Source organism: Watersipora subatra, chromosome 1 (assembly GCF_963576615.1).
Source record: "Watersipora subatra chromosome 1, tzWatSuba1.1, whole genome shotgun sequence".
Taxonomy (NCBI): Eukaryota; Metazoa; Bryozoa; class Gymnolaemata; order Cheilostomatida; family Watersiporidae; genus Watersipora; species Watersipora subatra.
Window position 1 is genome coordinate 18,395,410 of NC_088708.1, and position 16,015 is coordinate 18,411,424.

The window sequence follows — 16,015 nt, forward strand, 5'->3', positions numbered from 1 at the left end:
AAAATTTTATTATTTAATAATTTAAATTTATACTAATTAATATCTGAAATGTTTTGTTTTTTTTTGTTATAATAATTATTGTAATAATTATTTGAAAAATTAAGCTATATTTTTTCTACTGCTATACAATACAACATTTTCTAGACTAAAATGATGTTATAAGCAATATCTAAATATACTAAATAAAGTGTTGGAAATAATTGTCTCGCTGATGACTAGTTGCTGATCTGGTGCATGCTGACTGCTACTTCGCTCCAACAAGTCATAAATCTAGCTGGCTCCTGTAATATTGGTGATATATCTCTCCTTGTGCTTGACGCTCCGTAGAGTTGTTTGCCTCACTGAATATCTATTAGTGATTGTTGTAGCCAGTTAGCCTTTTTCATATTAAGTGGTGTTGATCAATAATAATCATGATTTAGTAGCAATTTTGTGCTATTTTTCATTCATAAGCTGTTCATTATAATGATCAGACGACTCCCAATCTAACTGATGTTTCATATAATTATTCACGTTGCACCAGCTTTGAAGGTTGGACAACTCCCATGCTTGATATTTCTAGCAGCATAGCAATTGCCCTAGATTGTCATGTTTGCTTGTTGATGTATCGAGGTGCTTGCTGCAATGTTTTACAGCAGTTATGGTATTCCGTGATCTCACAATTTATTATTTCTTTTGACTTACTGGTCATCTATCATTTCTAACCCTGACACTTCTGCTTAAATACATATTGCAATATTATATAATGGGCAGGGCATAGAGGTGGCTAACAATATGTGACATCGTTAGTTACTTGTTGAGGTGTAAGATTAGTATACATGTGCTAAATAAAAAACGTAGACTTTTGCAAGTAAAATGCACAGTTTATATTGTAATAAATTATTGAAATGCTTTGTTTAAATATATGCAAGGTAAAATTAAACTCACACGTAATATAATAAAAGACATATTGAATGAAAAGAACACAAAGTAGGGATTTCTATACTTTATTGCAACTCCTGCCATACAGAGTTAAGGTATTTTTTCAAGACACTAGTGAAAGGGCTAAACTATAATTGATACCAATATTTAATAGCAAAAAATACATCTTTATTTCAACAAATGCAACACCTTAAATATAAAAACTAATAATGCAAAAGAATACTGATAAAAGACATAACAATAGCCAATGAAAGTTAAACTCATAAGTGAGCAGCTGTTGTGTTCTTGAGCCTCATTGTCAGCATCCATTAAGTTCACTCCTCAGAGCCATTAGCTACAAAAGTTATCAATTGGAATGTTGTTCTTAAAAATTTAACTATACCAAATATTCAATGCAAATTATTATTGTTTTTAAATTTCAATTGAGCTGCTGCGCTATGTTTACAGGAATGCTTAAAACAAGCAACAGTTAACTCTCTGTAGCTTATTATTCAAATTCAAGTTTTGTAGTTTGCAGTGGACTAGACTTATCAACATACAAGCCACAGAAAAAGCGGGTGAGTGCTGACAAGCAGGTTGATTCCCACTAAGTTTTGTCTCTTTAATGACAGGTTTATGAGCCACCAAAAGAATGGGCTGCAGGTCGACTCTGGTTGGGTTTGTAATATACAATCTTTTTGCAGCCCGAACTGAATCTAGTCACTGATCTATTCAGCCATCTCATATATGAACCTAGCTTCTGTTTACATACACAAATACCTTAATACTAGCAAGAGCAAACCATTTTTTACGTTAGTTAAACGCACAAAGTCAATTCAAAAGGATAAGTATCATTGCTGCTTATAGGATTATAGATGTTTCATAGTAAGAAGAAAAGTTTTATATGAAATAGGGTCATTTAGAGTGTTGGTAAAACCGATGCAGAAAATCGTGTGATCTCTCATAAATAAGTAGACAACACGAGACTTCACTAACTGACAAGGATATCAACACTTTCCAACAACTGCAACACTGAGCAAGACACTCTATCAAGTACAGTAGACTACAAGAGAATGCATTAACTGCAGCAGATAACAACACTTTCCAACAGCTGCAACACTGAGCAAGACACTCTATCAAGTACAGTAGACTACAAGAGAATGCATTAACTGCAGCAGATAACAACACTTTCCAACAGCTGCAACACTGAGCAAGACACTCTATCAAGTACAGTAGACTACAAGAGAATGCATTAACTGCAGCAGATAACAACACTTTCCAACAACTGCAACACTGAGCAAGACACTCTATCAAATACAATAGAGTACAGGAGAATTAATTAACTGAAGAAGATAACAATACTTTTAATCCAATGCAATATTAAATAAGACACTCTTTATAGTACGGGACACAATAAAACACTTCATTAACTGTTGCAAGCAACAAGACACTCCAGCAATTACAGTAACCAACAAGCCTCTCTACTGACAAGAGTACGCTAAAGGCAGCTCAAATGATAGTACTAGTGAATGTCGAACATTTGGATTGCAAACCTCGTCCATGTATGTATATGTCGGTACCAACTATGGTTGTGAAGATGTTTGCAACTCAAGAATTCTGCTGCGTTTGACAGATTTTATGAGAATCACTAGGATCAAAAACTAATGACAACGCCTAGTTGAAACCTTTATGGGTAAAGTGCTTTAACTCTCTGATGTAGAGATGTGCTTACATATAGAATGGCACTGGCAAGCTACTAAATACACTCTACATATTAATAAATGTTATCCTGTATCAGTGTGAGTTGAACACATAATTTATTTCGAAGTATTGAGTTCATTTTAAACAGCTGCTTCATAGGTGATGCTAATGGCTTTGACAACTACTCTCTGACTTGTGTTGTGTATTTACTATACATTTAAGATTATGCGTATGAAAACTGTGCACTTCATAAACAGAATTCGTAGTGACTTGCTTGTTCAAAACTAGAATACCTGAGTATGTTTGTTTTCATAACACAGAGGTATTAGAGTATCATATGCGCTATGCAGCCATATGCAATATACAACAATCAATGTATACGTGACTACTGACCAGTTGATGTCTTTTGAGATTTAATCTGGGCAATACGAGCTAACACTTCTTCTTGTTTGCGCGCTACAAAGGAAAGGGACAATTATTAGTCAGCAAACTAAAAGTTATCCATGAAATTAAGTCAAAGATCATATGGAGTTTTGTTAATGTCTTTACCAATGATAATGTTTGTTTCTAGGAAAAATTTAACCAGCTAGTATACTGCTTGAAGAAATGTATAACTGCAGCGAGTACATCAAATAAAAGTTATGGTATGTATTTACCGTATTCCTTAGCTTGAGCATTCAGTATTTCTAACTCGTCAGCTGAATTTGTCTCCTTACTCGGCAATGACTGCATATCTGCTGTCGCTGCAAGAACTGAAAGCTGATAATATGCAGCAAAATTTAAAGATGTAAAAACTTTTAAAAAGAAGTTTTCTGTGAGAATTTACAATTTACAAAGAATGATAACAATTGCTAAGTTTTGAGGTTTGCTGACAAAGTTAGTAAAAGGCAAAATACCACACACCTACACATACAAAAGCATCCTTCAAGCTGACAGTAGCAAAAAACTACCATAAACTCTTTATTTGAAGGCAACCTATAATTAAATGCCACTATAAGGAAGGGTTGAAAAATAGAGCCCCATGCCATTCAAATAGAGGTTTTACAGTGAGTACAAACTATTCTTTAAATAAATTTTATATTTAGCTTCATACTTACAGTTAAACGCTCCTTATTAGTTTTATTAATGTAATTCTCTTTTAGATAATATTTACTTCAGTTGTATATATACAGCTGTAGTTATAATAATAATCTATATATAAACTCAGTGTTTGTGTGTTTTCTGTGATTCTGTGAATCGGTGTGTCCAGCTACAGCTATTAAAACCTTGTAACGAAAATCTCACATCGTGCTGGATTTTAACTCACGATAATTGCCACCGCATGCTTGTAAACCGATCATCTAACCACAAGCCTACAAAGGCTCTTACGGTACCATTGCTTTTACTATAAACTGTATACCTTTTTTCCGATTTCACAACATGCTAAATGACATATTAATTGATGCATTGCACCTATGGGTTACGATGCCCCTATTATAAAATGTTTTCGCATAACTTTATAAAACACAATGAATTTTCGTCCTCGCCATATTAGGGCTAATTCGTTCTTTATAGAGATAAATCTCAGTGCAGTGTTTGCGTGTTTTCTGTGATTCTGTAAATCAGTTTGTTTAGCTATAGCTATTTAAATCTTAGAATGACAAGCTTGCATCGTGCTGAATTTGAACACCTGATGATTGCAACCGCATGTTTGTAAACCAAGCATCTAACCACAAGTGTACGAAAGCTCTTATTATACACTGTATTATAAGGGCTCTTCTATTACACGGGGTGTTGCCCGTGTAATAGAAGAGTCTTTGAACAGAAAATTGATTTGTATTTAACATATAACTACATTTGCCATTCTAACTTTCAAAGTACATATCATGAGAGAGGTGTGTCGCGTAGTTAAAATAAATTAAGAGAAAAATAAAAACAACTGTAAAGGTTTTAAAACTTTGTCAAACAACTGTACCTTTCAAGCCAGTAGCCTGGCATATTGCCAATGGAAAATTGCACTAAGCTAGTTAATAAGGTTAGGCTTCCAATGACGGTAAGCCATGACTTTGAGTCTGTATTGTTGTCCAGCTCAGCTGTTCTAATAATAGCTATAGCCGGAAAACCTACACACATACGACAGACGTACATTGAGAAATATATATATATATATAGATATATCCTTTTTCCGATTTCACACGCTTTATGGCGTATTAATTGATACATTGCGCCCACGGGTTATGATGCCCCTGTTACAAAACATTGTTCGCCTAACTATAAAACATGATGGTTTTTTGCCCTCGCCATACCAGGGCGAATTTGTTTTCCGCCATACGATATTAACAAAAATTTCTCTTGAAATTAAAATTTGGTGATTTGTGTACTGATTATATATGTTATTAAGAGTTATACGTAGCTCACCATGTCAGTTCAGCAATATCCGTTATGGTAAAACAGATTCGCAAACAGATACTGATAAAATTTTAGTTTGAAGTTTGAATTTTACTAAAATACATACTAAAACTTCCTTTAAGTATGCCTTTAGTAAGCTAAATTCATTTAAGTTAGATTCAGCGTTTATTGTACACATCTGTCTTGAAGGTAAAAACTCCATGGTACTTTTTGCACATAGTACATTGTAATATTACCTTTACTTGCAGATCATAACCAAAAAATACTCTAAAGTTTTTGTAGGTAACTATAGTTACTAAGATAAACATATTGTTCTGTTACTATTTTTTAATGATTTTGTTGATTCACCAGGTGTTTGCATTAGATAATTACTATGGGTTTCTTTGCTACTCTATACAATATTTTCGCCTTATGATGTCAACACTGAAACGAACTAAAATCATATAATTGTATACCAAATAATTGTTCATTGTATAATGGTAGCAAAACAGACTATATTTAGCCATTACTTGCTAATGATTTCACATTTACATTTAAACACCTTTAGAGTTATATTTTTTCTAATCTATTTCACCAAAACACTTCTTTCATGATATGAAATTTAAAAGTTACAGTTGTTCGAAAAAGTTTGAAAACCTTTACTGTTGTTTTACTTTTTCTCTTAATTTATTTGAACTGCACAAAAACACTTTCTTTATGATAAGAAATTTAAAAGTCACAATGGTAAATGTTGTATATGTTAAACGAAAACAAATTATCTGTCCAAAACCTTTTTATTACCCGAACAACGCCGGGCATTCTACTATATATATATATAGCAGAATATATATATATATATATATACATTTAACACAAGTCACCTGAAGAGTGCACCAGCACGAAACAGACCTGTCGTGACCCCAAAGTAAAACACCAATCTGGAAGAAAGATAAGTAACATTAACCTATTCCAACACTCTAGTTAGTTATAACACGACGCACTTTTTAGAGCGTAGAGTGCTGTTAGCAGTAAGCCTGACCACTTATCTATTATATACATATATATATATATATATATATATATATATATATATATATATGTTAAGTTCTTGCTACATAATTGTATCACTTAACTATTTGGCTTTTGGCTTCTGTACACTCATCCAATTATCAGCTTATCTAACTCTGCATAACGGCGTATTTATTACTGGAGTATGAAATTCATTTTAGACATTTTATCTGAAGAGTGTGATACTGATTGTACCACATGAAACTATTAGTAATAAAATGTTTAACTTATAGAGTGAAGTTCCACTTATAAATATTTTATATATAGATATATATATATATATATAGGGATGTGCAAAGCTCACTACTTTTGTGATTTGAGCACTCGAATGTCAGTAAATTGACTTTCTTAAAGTCTGTGAGGCAGCTTAGTTGTTTCATGGCAGGAAGTCAACTGTCATTGGTAATGGGATTTGTGTCCCTTGCCTGAGCTCTGAGATGCAGTGATGAGGCTTCAATAGCCGAAACAGTACTGTCTGTAGCATGATGTATATATATATATATATATATATAAATTGTTTCCTCACCCCGGTTAACCCGTATGGGTGGTAATTTCTGCTCTAACTCGGGTCTCCTACCAGAGACCTAGGAGTTTGAGCACTTGCCTCAAGATCTTAGCTGTTCCCAATAGTGCACTTTGCTGCAACTCACCTGAGTTGATTGCTGTCGGTATTTGGGCAAGCCACATTTTATGCGCCGGTGTTATTTTGCTCAGTGCCCCAATGACTACTGGAATTACAGTTGTTCTTACATCCCAGCATTTTTCAATCTCTTTTCCAAGAGGGAGATATTTCCCTACCTTTTCGTTTTCTTTGCTAGCTATATTGTAATCATTGGGTACTGCTATATCTATTATAGTAGCCCTCTTGTTCTCTTTGTCCACCACCACTATATCTGGTTGGTTTGCTAGGATATGCTTGTCAGTCCGGATGTAGAAGTCCCAGAGGGTTTTACCGCGGTCATTTTCATTGACCTTACCAGGAGCTTCCCACCAGTGTTGTGGTTTATTAAGGCCATACTCATCACATAGACTTCTATGCACAACACCTGAGACATGATTATGCCGCTCATTGTATGCGTTTCCTGTTAGCTGCTTGCATCCACTGATGATGTGTTGGATGGTCTCAGGTGCATCTTTGCAGTCTGCATCTAGAATTATCTCTAGTGTGATAGATTTTCGTTTGGAGTTGCCTTGCTGGGAGCACTTGCTCCTGCGCTGCCATGATTAGCGACTCTGTATTGGCCATTAGGTTTCCTTTGTTCAGCCACATATATTTCTGGTGAAGATTGCCAACCTTAGATATTTGTCGGTGGTAAGCACCATGAAGAGGTTTCACGTGCTAGTCAATTGCCTCATCATCAGGGCGAAGCTCCATTGTCAAAGCAGCCGATTGAAATTCAGCTAGCAACTTATCTGAAGTGGCCATGGAGGCTGCATAGGCTTTGATGCTTTGTTCTTCCTCTTTCACTGTCTGCTGTACACTTTTGAGTCCCCTAGCGCCATCTTTCCTATCGAGATTTTAGTATCATATTTTGGGTGGAGTGCTCCATGCATGGTCAGCAGTTTACGAGTTTCTATATCTATTTCCTTGATGGCTTCCTCAGTCCACTTTATTATGCCTGCTGGATATCTTATTACTGGCAATGCCTAGGTAGTTATTGCCATGACTTGGTTCTTGGCATTGAGCTGGTTCTGTAGGACCTGTCGAAGGCGTTTCTTCTATTCGGTAATGGCTTTGTGACGTACCTCGGCTTCGTGGTTGATGTTGCTTTGTATAATCCCCAAGTACTTGTACCCTTCTTCTATATCTTTAATGTCCCTTCCTTTGTTAGCGTACAGTTTGATGTCATCCATTCAGAAGAGGTGGTTTATCTTGGTGCCATTCTTAAACTGGTACCCATATTGAGTCTTCTCCAGCATATCGCTTAGAGGGTTTAGGCATATGCAGAAGAGCAGCGGTGATAAGGAGTCACCTTGATAGATGCCTCGCTTAATTTTTACACTCACCAGATTTTTGCCATTAGCCTCCAGTTCCGCCTTCCATTTGGTCATTGACATCTTGATGAATGCCACAAGAGCAGGGTGAACATAGTACATACTGAGGCACTCAAGTATCCAGCTATGGGGAATTGAGTCAAAGGCCTTTTTGTAGTCAATCCAAGCCATGGCAAGATTGGTATGCCTTCTCCTGCTGTCTTGACAGACCGTCCGATCCACCAGTAACTGATGTTTGGCTCCTCGGGTGTTGCGCCCAATTCCTTTCTGGAGACTGGTCATATAGTGACTTATGTGCTCTTCCAGTTTGTCGGCAACTATTCCTGAGAGCAGCTTCCAGGTGGTGGGCAAGCACATTATTGGTCGATAGTTTTTGGGAATCGGCCCCTGCTTTGGATCTTTTATCAGAAGTACAGTTCATCCTTTGGTCAGCCATTCCGGATGGTCACCTTGTTCTATTAGGCATTCCATCTGCTTAGCCATTCTAGTGTGAAGTGATGTCAATTTCTTCAACCAGAAGGCTTGAATCATGTCATGGCCAGGTGCTTCCCAGTTCTTCATGCACTGCACTCTGCACTTGATGTCCACTTTGCTGATGGTGAGTCCTTGCTGAGCCACAGTGTGTTGATGGCTCTCTTTAAGCCTCTTCAGCCAATTTGCAGTAGTGTTATGAGTAGTCTCTTTCTCCCAGATGTCCTTCCAGAACTTTGAAGTGCTGGATCGGGGAGGATCTGACATTGGCCTCTGCAGTTCACTTTTGAACTGGGAATACACTCTAGAACAGTTTGTTGATTCTCAAACTGATGAACAGTTTGTTCATTCTCTTAAGTTATAGTAATTAAACCTTACAAAAAATATCTCTTAGCAGAGGCATCGCAACACGTGGGCACAGTGCTAAAATAATAGCTCTAGCTGGACAATCACATCTACAAATGAATACATGAATACACACACAAACTTTGAGAAATATATATATAGATTATGCTAATGTTAAAATTATCAAATGCACTAATCAAATTAGCAAATTTTATTAGCATATCTAAATGTAATACTGTTGTAGTAGCAAAAGGATTTGTCCCTGCATATCCACTTTTAGATCTTTAGCTTCTAGAATCATAGAAATCATATATTTGACCTTTATATAAATAATGTGTACACATTGGTAACTAGAATCTGTAATGTATTTGATGATTTCTTTTATACTTCACCTTCAACATTAATAGTTTTTTGGCATGGTATGTTTTGTTCATGGTTTGTTACCATATCCTGTGGTTGTTTGTTTTCCTTTAGTTTATTATCTTTGTCTTGTTCTTTTAGATCTTCAGCTTCTAAAATTATAGAAACCATATATTCGGCCTTTCCATAAATAATATATACACATTGGTAACTAGTATCTGTAATGCAATTGATGATTTCTGTTATACTTCACCTTCAACATTAAAAGTGTTTTGGCATGGTATGTTTTGTTCATGATTTGTTACCATATCCTGTGGTTGTTTGTTTTCCTTCAGTATATCATCTTTGTCTAGCACCTTCAGATCCTCATCAGCTTCTAAAATAATAAAAATTATACATTGGATTTTACTATAACTAATGTGTACACATTAGAGACTGCTATCTGTAATGTATTTGATGACATCTGTTGTATTAGCAAAGGTTACTACACTGTACAAAACAAAAAATAGCTTACGCTAAACCAAGATACATGTACTTCAAAACATGTGCATTGATGAAGTCAATATTTTTACTTTGGAAAATTGACAAGTCTATATAAAGTGTAATCCTTTGCCTCTAGACATAGCCCTAGTTGAATATCAGATGAGTACTAGCATTGTATCACCTACTCTTTTCTAAAAAAAATTTGCAAAAAAGCACAATTCTCTAACAGTAATTAAAAATTTTGTTAAAATTCACTAAAATAATTGGCAATTGCACAACAAATAATTTTTAGTGCTATTTAAAATCATCTCAAGGTGTGTGTGGACTTGACTGAGTAACTTGACTATTTTCAAATTATCTTTCAGCTACAAATAGTAATTCCGTAGCAACAGTATTACTCCTACTTACATCAGTGTCTTCCTCATTCACCTCTAATAAAAAATAACTATTTCAACACCATAGTCTACTTGACTTATGCTTATACCTACCATCATTCTGATATGTAAGAGCACCTGGAATATTTTGTAGGCTGTTACGTACTGGCTTTAATTCAGTATACCCTTCTAGAGAGGAGCTGTTGTCCGTGAGAGGGTCAATAACCTTCTTTGAAGTTAACTGACCTTGTGCTCCTGGAAACAAAAATGATGCAATTTATAGTCTACATGAATAAAATATCCACATTACTCTCCGGAACTGCTTTTCTTTCTTATAAGCAAGTTCTTCTTGTTCAGTAGTTCTTTTCGAATCATGACTGGATCATGTTTACCGACATATGAAAAGTTGCAGGCCTACTGAGCGTCTGTGATGTAACATTCTCAGGTGTTTGTGCATCAATATTAAAAAGACATGAAGCTATGATTGTAAATCTCTGGAAGCAAAAAAATCATAGTGTTTTATGACATAATGAGCTATGAAGTCTTGGGTCTTAAGATGAAAGAGAAACCCGAAAGAACAACATTGTGATACTTACATCTAAGCAGAAATCTACCCACAAAATATTTCAAATTTAATAGCAATTAGGCAAAGCCTTTAACTTAGCTTGACCTTCAACTTTAGAAGTGTCTCGACATGGTATGTTTAGTTCATGGTTTTTTATCATATCCTGTGGTTGTTTGGCTTTCTTCGGTTTATCATCTTTGTCTAGCTCTTTTAGATCTTTAGTTTCTAAAATTATAGAAATCATATAATTGGCCTTTCTATAAATAATGTATACACATTGGTGGTTAATATCTGTAACACATTAGATGACTTCTGTTATACCTCACCTTCAACATTAAAAATGTCTTGGCATGGGATGTTTTGTTCCTGGTTTTTTATCATATCCTGTAGTTGTATGTCTTCCTTCATTATATCATCTTTGTCTCGTTCTTTTAGATTTTTAGCTTCTAAAATTATAGAAATCATATATTTGGCCTTTCTATAAATAATGTATACACATTGGTGGTTAATATCTGTAACACATTAGATGACTTCTGTTATACCTCACCTTCAACATTAAAAATGTCTTGGCATGGGATGTTTTGTTCCTGGTTTTTTATCATATCCTGTAGTTGTATGTCTTCCTTCATTATATCATCTTTGTCTCGTTCTTTTAGATTTTTAGCTTCTAAAATTATAGAAATCATATATTTGGCCTTTCTATAAATAATGTATACACATTGGTGGTTAATATCTGTAACACATTAGATGACTTCTGTTATGCTTCACCTTCATCTTTAAAAGTGTCTCGGCACAGTATGTTTAGTTCATGGTTTTTCATCATATCCTGTGATTGTTTGTCTTCCTTCGGTTTATCATCTTTGTCTAGCTCATTTAGACCTTGAACTTCTAGAATGTTAAAAATCATATATTTGACTGTTCTATAAGTAATGTGTTCGCATTGGTGACTAGTGTCTGTTACAATTTACAAATGGTGAAAATTGATAAGTTTGGATGTTTGCTGACAAAAATACTAAAAGGCAAAATAACCCACAAGTACACATACATACATATACATTTGATTTTACTATATAACTAATGTGTACGCATTAGCGACTGCTATCTGTAATGTATTTGATGAAATCTGTTGTATTACATCTATACAAAACAAAAAATAGCTCACGCTAAGCCAAGATACTTCAAAACATGTGCATTGATGAAGTCAATATTTTTACTTTGGAAAATTGGCAAGTCTTTATACAGTGTAATCCTTTGCCTCTAGCCATAGCCCTGCTTGAATAGCAGATAAGTACTAGCATTGTATCACCTACTTCTTTCTAAAAACTATTTTGCAAAAGAGGACACAATTCCTTACTGCAATTAACAATTTTGTTAAAAATCCTTAAAATAATCGGCTAAAACGCAAAAATATATTTTTCAGTGTTATTTAAAATCATTTCAAGGTGTGGTGTAGATATAACTTAGATCCTACCTATTGTCAAATTATCTTTTAGCTACAATCAGTAACTCCGTAGCAACAATATTTGTGACAGTTGTGATAAGAACATGTCATCCTACCTTCACTCTTGACGACACGTTTTTTTTTCTCAGGTAGTTCTCGTTTTATATCAAAACGCGTTTCCATTTTTTCTTTTTCTGCCTCACGACCTATGACGTTTGGTAAAGAATTATCGGGCTGAGTCTTCCCTCTTGAAAGTTCATTCAGTTTGTTAGCATCTCCAAGAGGTATATTGAGTTCCTGCGGCACTTCTTCGATTACTACAAAGTTTTTATCAGCTGCACAAAATTATTAGGTTATGTGATAATTCACTAATGACTAAATTAATGGAAAACCCTAATAACATTTTATTAGTAAGCAATCTCTTTCTTGATCAGTTCAAGCTACAATTCATATGACCTCTAAATGTCACACAGTCTAACTTGTATGACAACAAATCAGAATAAAACCAATTATGTAACGACTACTAGACAATCGATTGACGACTAGTAAACTAAGTACAGTGAGTGTTTCGAGTTTTACTTTAAACAGTGTTGGTGGTGCAGCATAGGAGTCTACCATTTATGTCATAGTTATACTAACCTGCTGGAGGATCAGGTTGCTTTTGTGTCTGATAATCAGCTGAAGCAGAAATAAGTGCTTGCGCTGTTGAACCTTCATAGTCTTTGACAGCTAGTAGATCAGACATCGACTCCGGGTTTAGACATTGTAGAGCATCTGTGACAGCTTGTAGGCAGCCCTGGCTGGCGCTATGATGCATGGCAGTATGACCTTGCAAGTTCTGTGTCTTTAAAATAGAATATAGTCTCTCCGGACTAAGGCATCCTGCTGCAACTTTGATAAAATTTACTTTGCCACTTTTAGCTGCGTGTGACAACGCTGTGTCACCATTCGCATCAGTTTTTGAGAGCAGATATTCAAGTCCTTGCGCTGAAATCTTTGAGGAGATTACTTCAACTGCATCAGCATTTCCTCGACTTGCAGCTGACTGCAGTGAGATGAGTCCTTCAGCATTTACTTCGGATAATGCCTTAAATATCTTCTTAGGGTTGTCAATCATCTTGAGCATAACTGAAAGCACTCTACCCTCGCTTTGTGCAGCCGCTTCAAATATAGGACTTTCTCCATCCACATCAGTTATAGTGAGCAAGCTCAAAACGTCTGAGGGGCTTATTTTTTCTAGTACCGCTTTGATTGTTTCAAAATAGCTTTTACACGCAGCAAAGTGGAGTGGCGTCCTTTGGTAGTCATTTGAAATTTTTAACATGTCATGTGTTTGTTTAGGGGTAATAGAATTGAGCAAAAGTTTTACAACAGCAGTCTGGCCTCTGCTTACTGCTTCACCAAGAGCAGTACATTCTTCTGTATCTTCCATGTTCATCAGCTCTTGCCACTGAGGTTCTGATGTCTCCTGACGAATTTTGTTTAGAGCTTCCGTGTTGCCTTCTTCAGCTGCGTAGTGAAATATAGTTTTACCTTTATCATTTTGCAAGCGAGCCAGACTGTACATCTGAGCCTGGGTGACCGAGCTAATCATGGCCATGAATGTCTCCCCATGGCCGCAGCTTGCTGCCACATGAACTGCAGTATTGCCGTATTTATCTGTTAGAGCTAAAAGTTTCTCACGCACCCCCTGATTGATGCTGTCAAGAACAGCCTTTACCACTTCAAGGTGACCACCAAAGGAAGCAAGAGACAGTGTTGTATTCCCATCTTCCTCGTTCATTTGCAGTAATGATATTTTTTCATCATTCTCAACTGATTCTAATATCACTTCAACCATTTCACTGTAGCCTTTATATGCAGCTACATTCAAGGGTGTTCGGCCACCTTCACCGCACTCTTTCAGCAGCTCATAATGGGAATCTCGGTGAATCTGTTTTAATAGACATTTCATCATTTCAGAACTTTGACTGTATGCTGCGGCAGTCACTGCAGTTCCACCCTTTTTACTTCTCTGTCTCAACAAAACCATCTTGTATTTATCATTGACAGCATTAAGTATCTCTTTCATTGCATCTTGGTGTTTGAACTGTATGGCGAGAGAGAGGGCGGTAAAACCTTCTTTGTTCTCGCTCTTCAACAACTCCATTTTTTGCTTAATATTAAGAGTCTTTAGAATAACAGCTACTGTTGAGCCGTGTCCTTTTGAGCTGGCAATATGCAAAGAAGTGAAACCCTCTTCGTTTACAGTTTTTAACAGTTTCCACCTTTTTTCCATTTCTAAGCTGCTAAGTACATATTTAGCGAACTCGCTGTAACCGTGAAATGCTGCTAAGGAGAGAACAGTGTATTTATCAGAGTCTTGAAGCAACAGTAGGCAAGCTCTTTGTTCTGGATTAATGGAGGCTAGCATAACTTCAGCAATGGCGACATGTCCTGAATGAGCCGAGGCATGAATTGCTGTGCTGTTGCGAGAATTGAGAGCAGATAACACTTGGTATTCAGCGTTATCAGTTTTTAAAAAGTTGAGCAACATTCTCACGGTGTCGATGTGTCCTTTATAAGCAGCCATTGATATAAAAGTATATCCCTGCTCATCGTGCTGCTTCATGATCTCTAACCTCTCACCAACGGTCATTGCTTGTAATACAACTTCAAGTACTTCATTGTGCCCATCGTACACTGCCACTCGAAGAGCCTTTTCTGTGGCTCTTCCCAGCAGCTCCTCAGGTCTGTTCGCAAAGGATAGAGTTTTGAGAGCTTGTTGCAGTTGTGATTTGTTTCCAGTTCTAATAAGTCTCGCTATGTGGTTATGTGACATTTCTTTATTTGTCTAATAAAACACCCGTTACTCCTATCACAGCTAGATGCAATAGCTATATCTCCGTCAATCTATTGATGTCAGCAACAGGCTTGCTAGTAATGCTACTACTAACAGGTTCACTGTACCGTGCAGTATTCATTCCCATAGTGATAACAAAGTGAAACTGGTATTGCGCAGTTTCAATGTCATTATATACACGTCTATTGTTATCTTACTTTATTTAATCATTGATCGAAGGCACATACGCTGAACTTCCTCTTAATAAATCAGCGTGGCGTGTCAATCGATATTGCAAAGAACAAAAATATACGATAGATGTGTATACTACTGGGTTAAGCTGTTTAAGACAATCAGTAGATCAGATATGAATATAAGTTGTAAATAACTTCTTGATGTACTTGATGGTTTTTCCGTTCAGTACGGTTCAGTCCAACAACTTTTATTGTTTGCCCTTGACTTTTATTTGCAGACACTGCAAAGCTGAGTTTGGTTGAAAACTGAAGTCTTTCAAATTAAAATGGCCAATCTAATGGAATGAGAGAGACTCTGGTCCAAATTGCGACCTCTAGCACATAGACCATCTTCTGTTCAATAACTAATCAAGTTCCATTGCAAAGCTTTGGTGGGTCTGTTTCAGAGAAGTATAACTGGGACTCCTCTTTTCAAAATACGACTATGAGGAAACAGCCCCACAGGTTGCTTGCCATTTAAAAATTCTATTGGATAGTTGACAAGTTCATTTGTATCAACCATTTTGTCAACCAATTTGTAGCTCTCGTGTTCACCAGTTGGTTTGTTAAGGAGTTTGGACCTTTCAAGCCAGGTTTGGTCTGAGAATCTAAATGAAAGATTTGAAGGCAGTTTCAACATGAGTTCTTCTGATTGTTTTGGAACAAAAAATAATGCTTTGCGGCGGTGAAAGAATTTTTTGGTGAATTTCTTCATGCGAATCTACGATTTTTATCTATATATAAGATATATAAAGATAGATATATATCTCAATGTATATCTATTTAATAATCTTTATATATAAAATGAGGTGTTTAAATTTTTATCATATGTATGTCTAGTGAATTGGTTAAAATACATTAACTGCGAAAAAACTATCGGTTATTAAATTA

At 35.9% G+C, this 16,015-nt stretch overlaps 1 protein-coding gene across 1 annotated transcript; it reads right to left on the reverse strand.

Annotated features, from left to right (window-relative positions):
- Positions 1-864: 864 nt before the first annotated feature.
- Positions 865-14,805, reverse strand: LOC137407430 (serine/threonine-protein phosphatase 6 regulatory ankyrin repeat subunit B-like). Its single transcript, XM_068094074.1, has 12 exons — positions 12,710-14,805; positions 12,187-12,387; positions 11,398-11,517; positions 11,177-11,296; positions 10,956-11,075; positions 10,735-10,854; positions 10,179-10,319; positions 9,461-9,583; positions 9,240-9,359; positions 3,258-3,344; positions 2,995-3,057; positions 865-1,255 (listed from the first exon to the last, which is right to left on the reverse strand). Exons 1-12 carry the CDS (start codon positions 14,706-14,708, stop codon positions 1,236-1,238), a joined length of 3,234 nt encoding a protein of 1,077 aa, XP_067950175.1. The 5' UTR covers positions 14,709-14,805; the 3' UTR covers positions 865-1,235.
- Between the last annotated feature and the right edge of the window lie 1,210 nt (positions 14,806-16,015).

What these genes read in the sequence shown, in the direction of transcription:
- LOC137407430 (XM_068094074.1), bottom strand. Translation starts at nt 14,708, where the DNA reads ATGACCGTTGGTGAGAGGTTAGAGATCATGAAGCAGCACGATGAGCAG. An exon ending in ACGTGTCGTCAAGAGTGAAG is followed by an intron (nt 11,518 to 12,186) that starts GTAGGATGACAT and finishes TTAACATTCTAG; the next exon opens with AAGTTCAAGGTCTAAATGAG. An exon ending in AAAAACTATTAATGTTGAAG is followed by an intron (nt 3,345 to 9,239) that starts GTGAAGTATAAA and finishes CAGTTCTTGCAG; the next exon opens with CGACAGCAGATATGCAGTCA.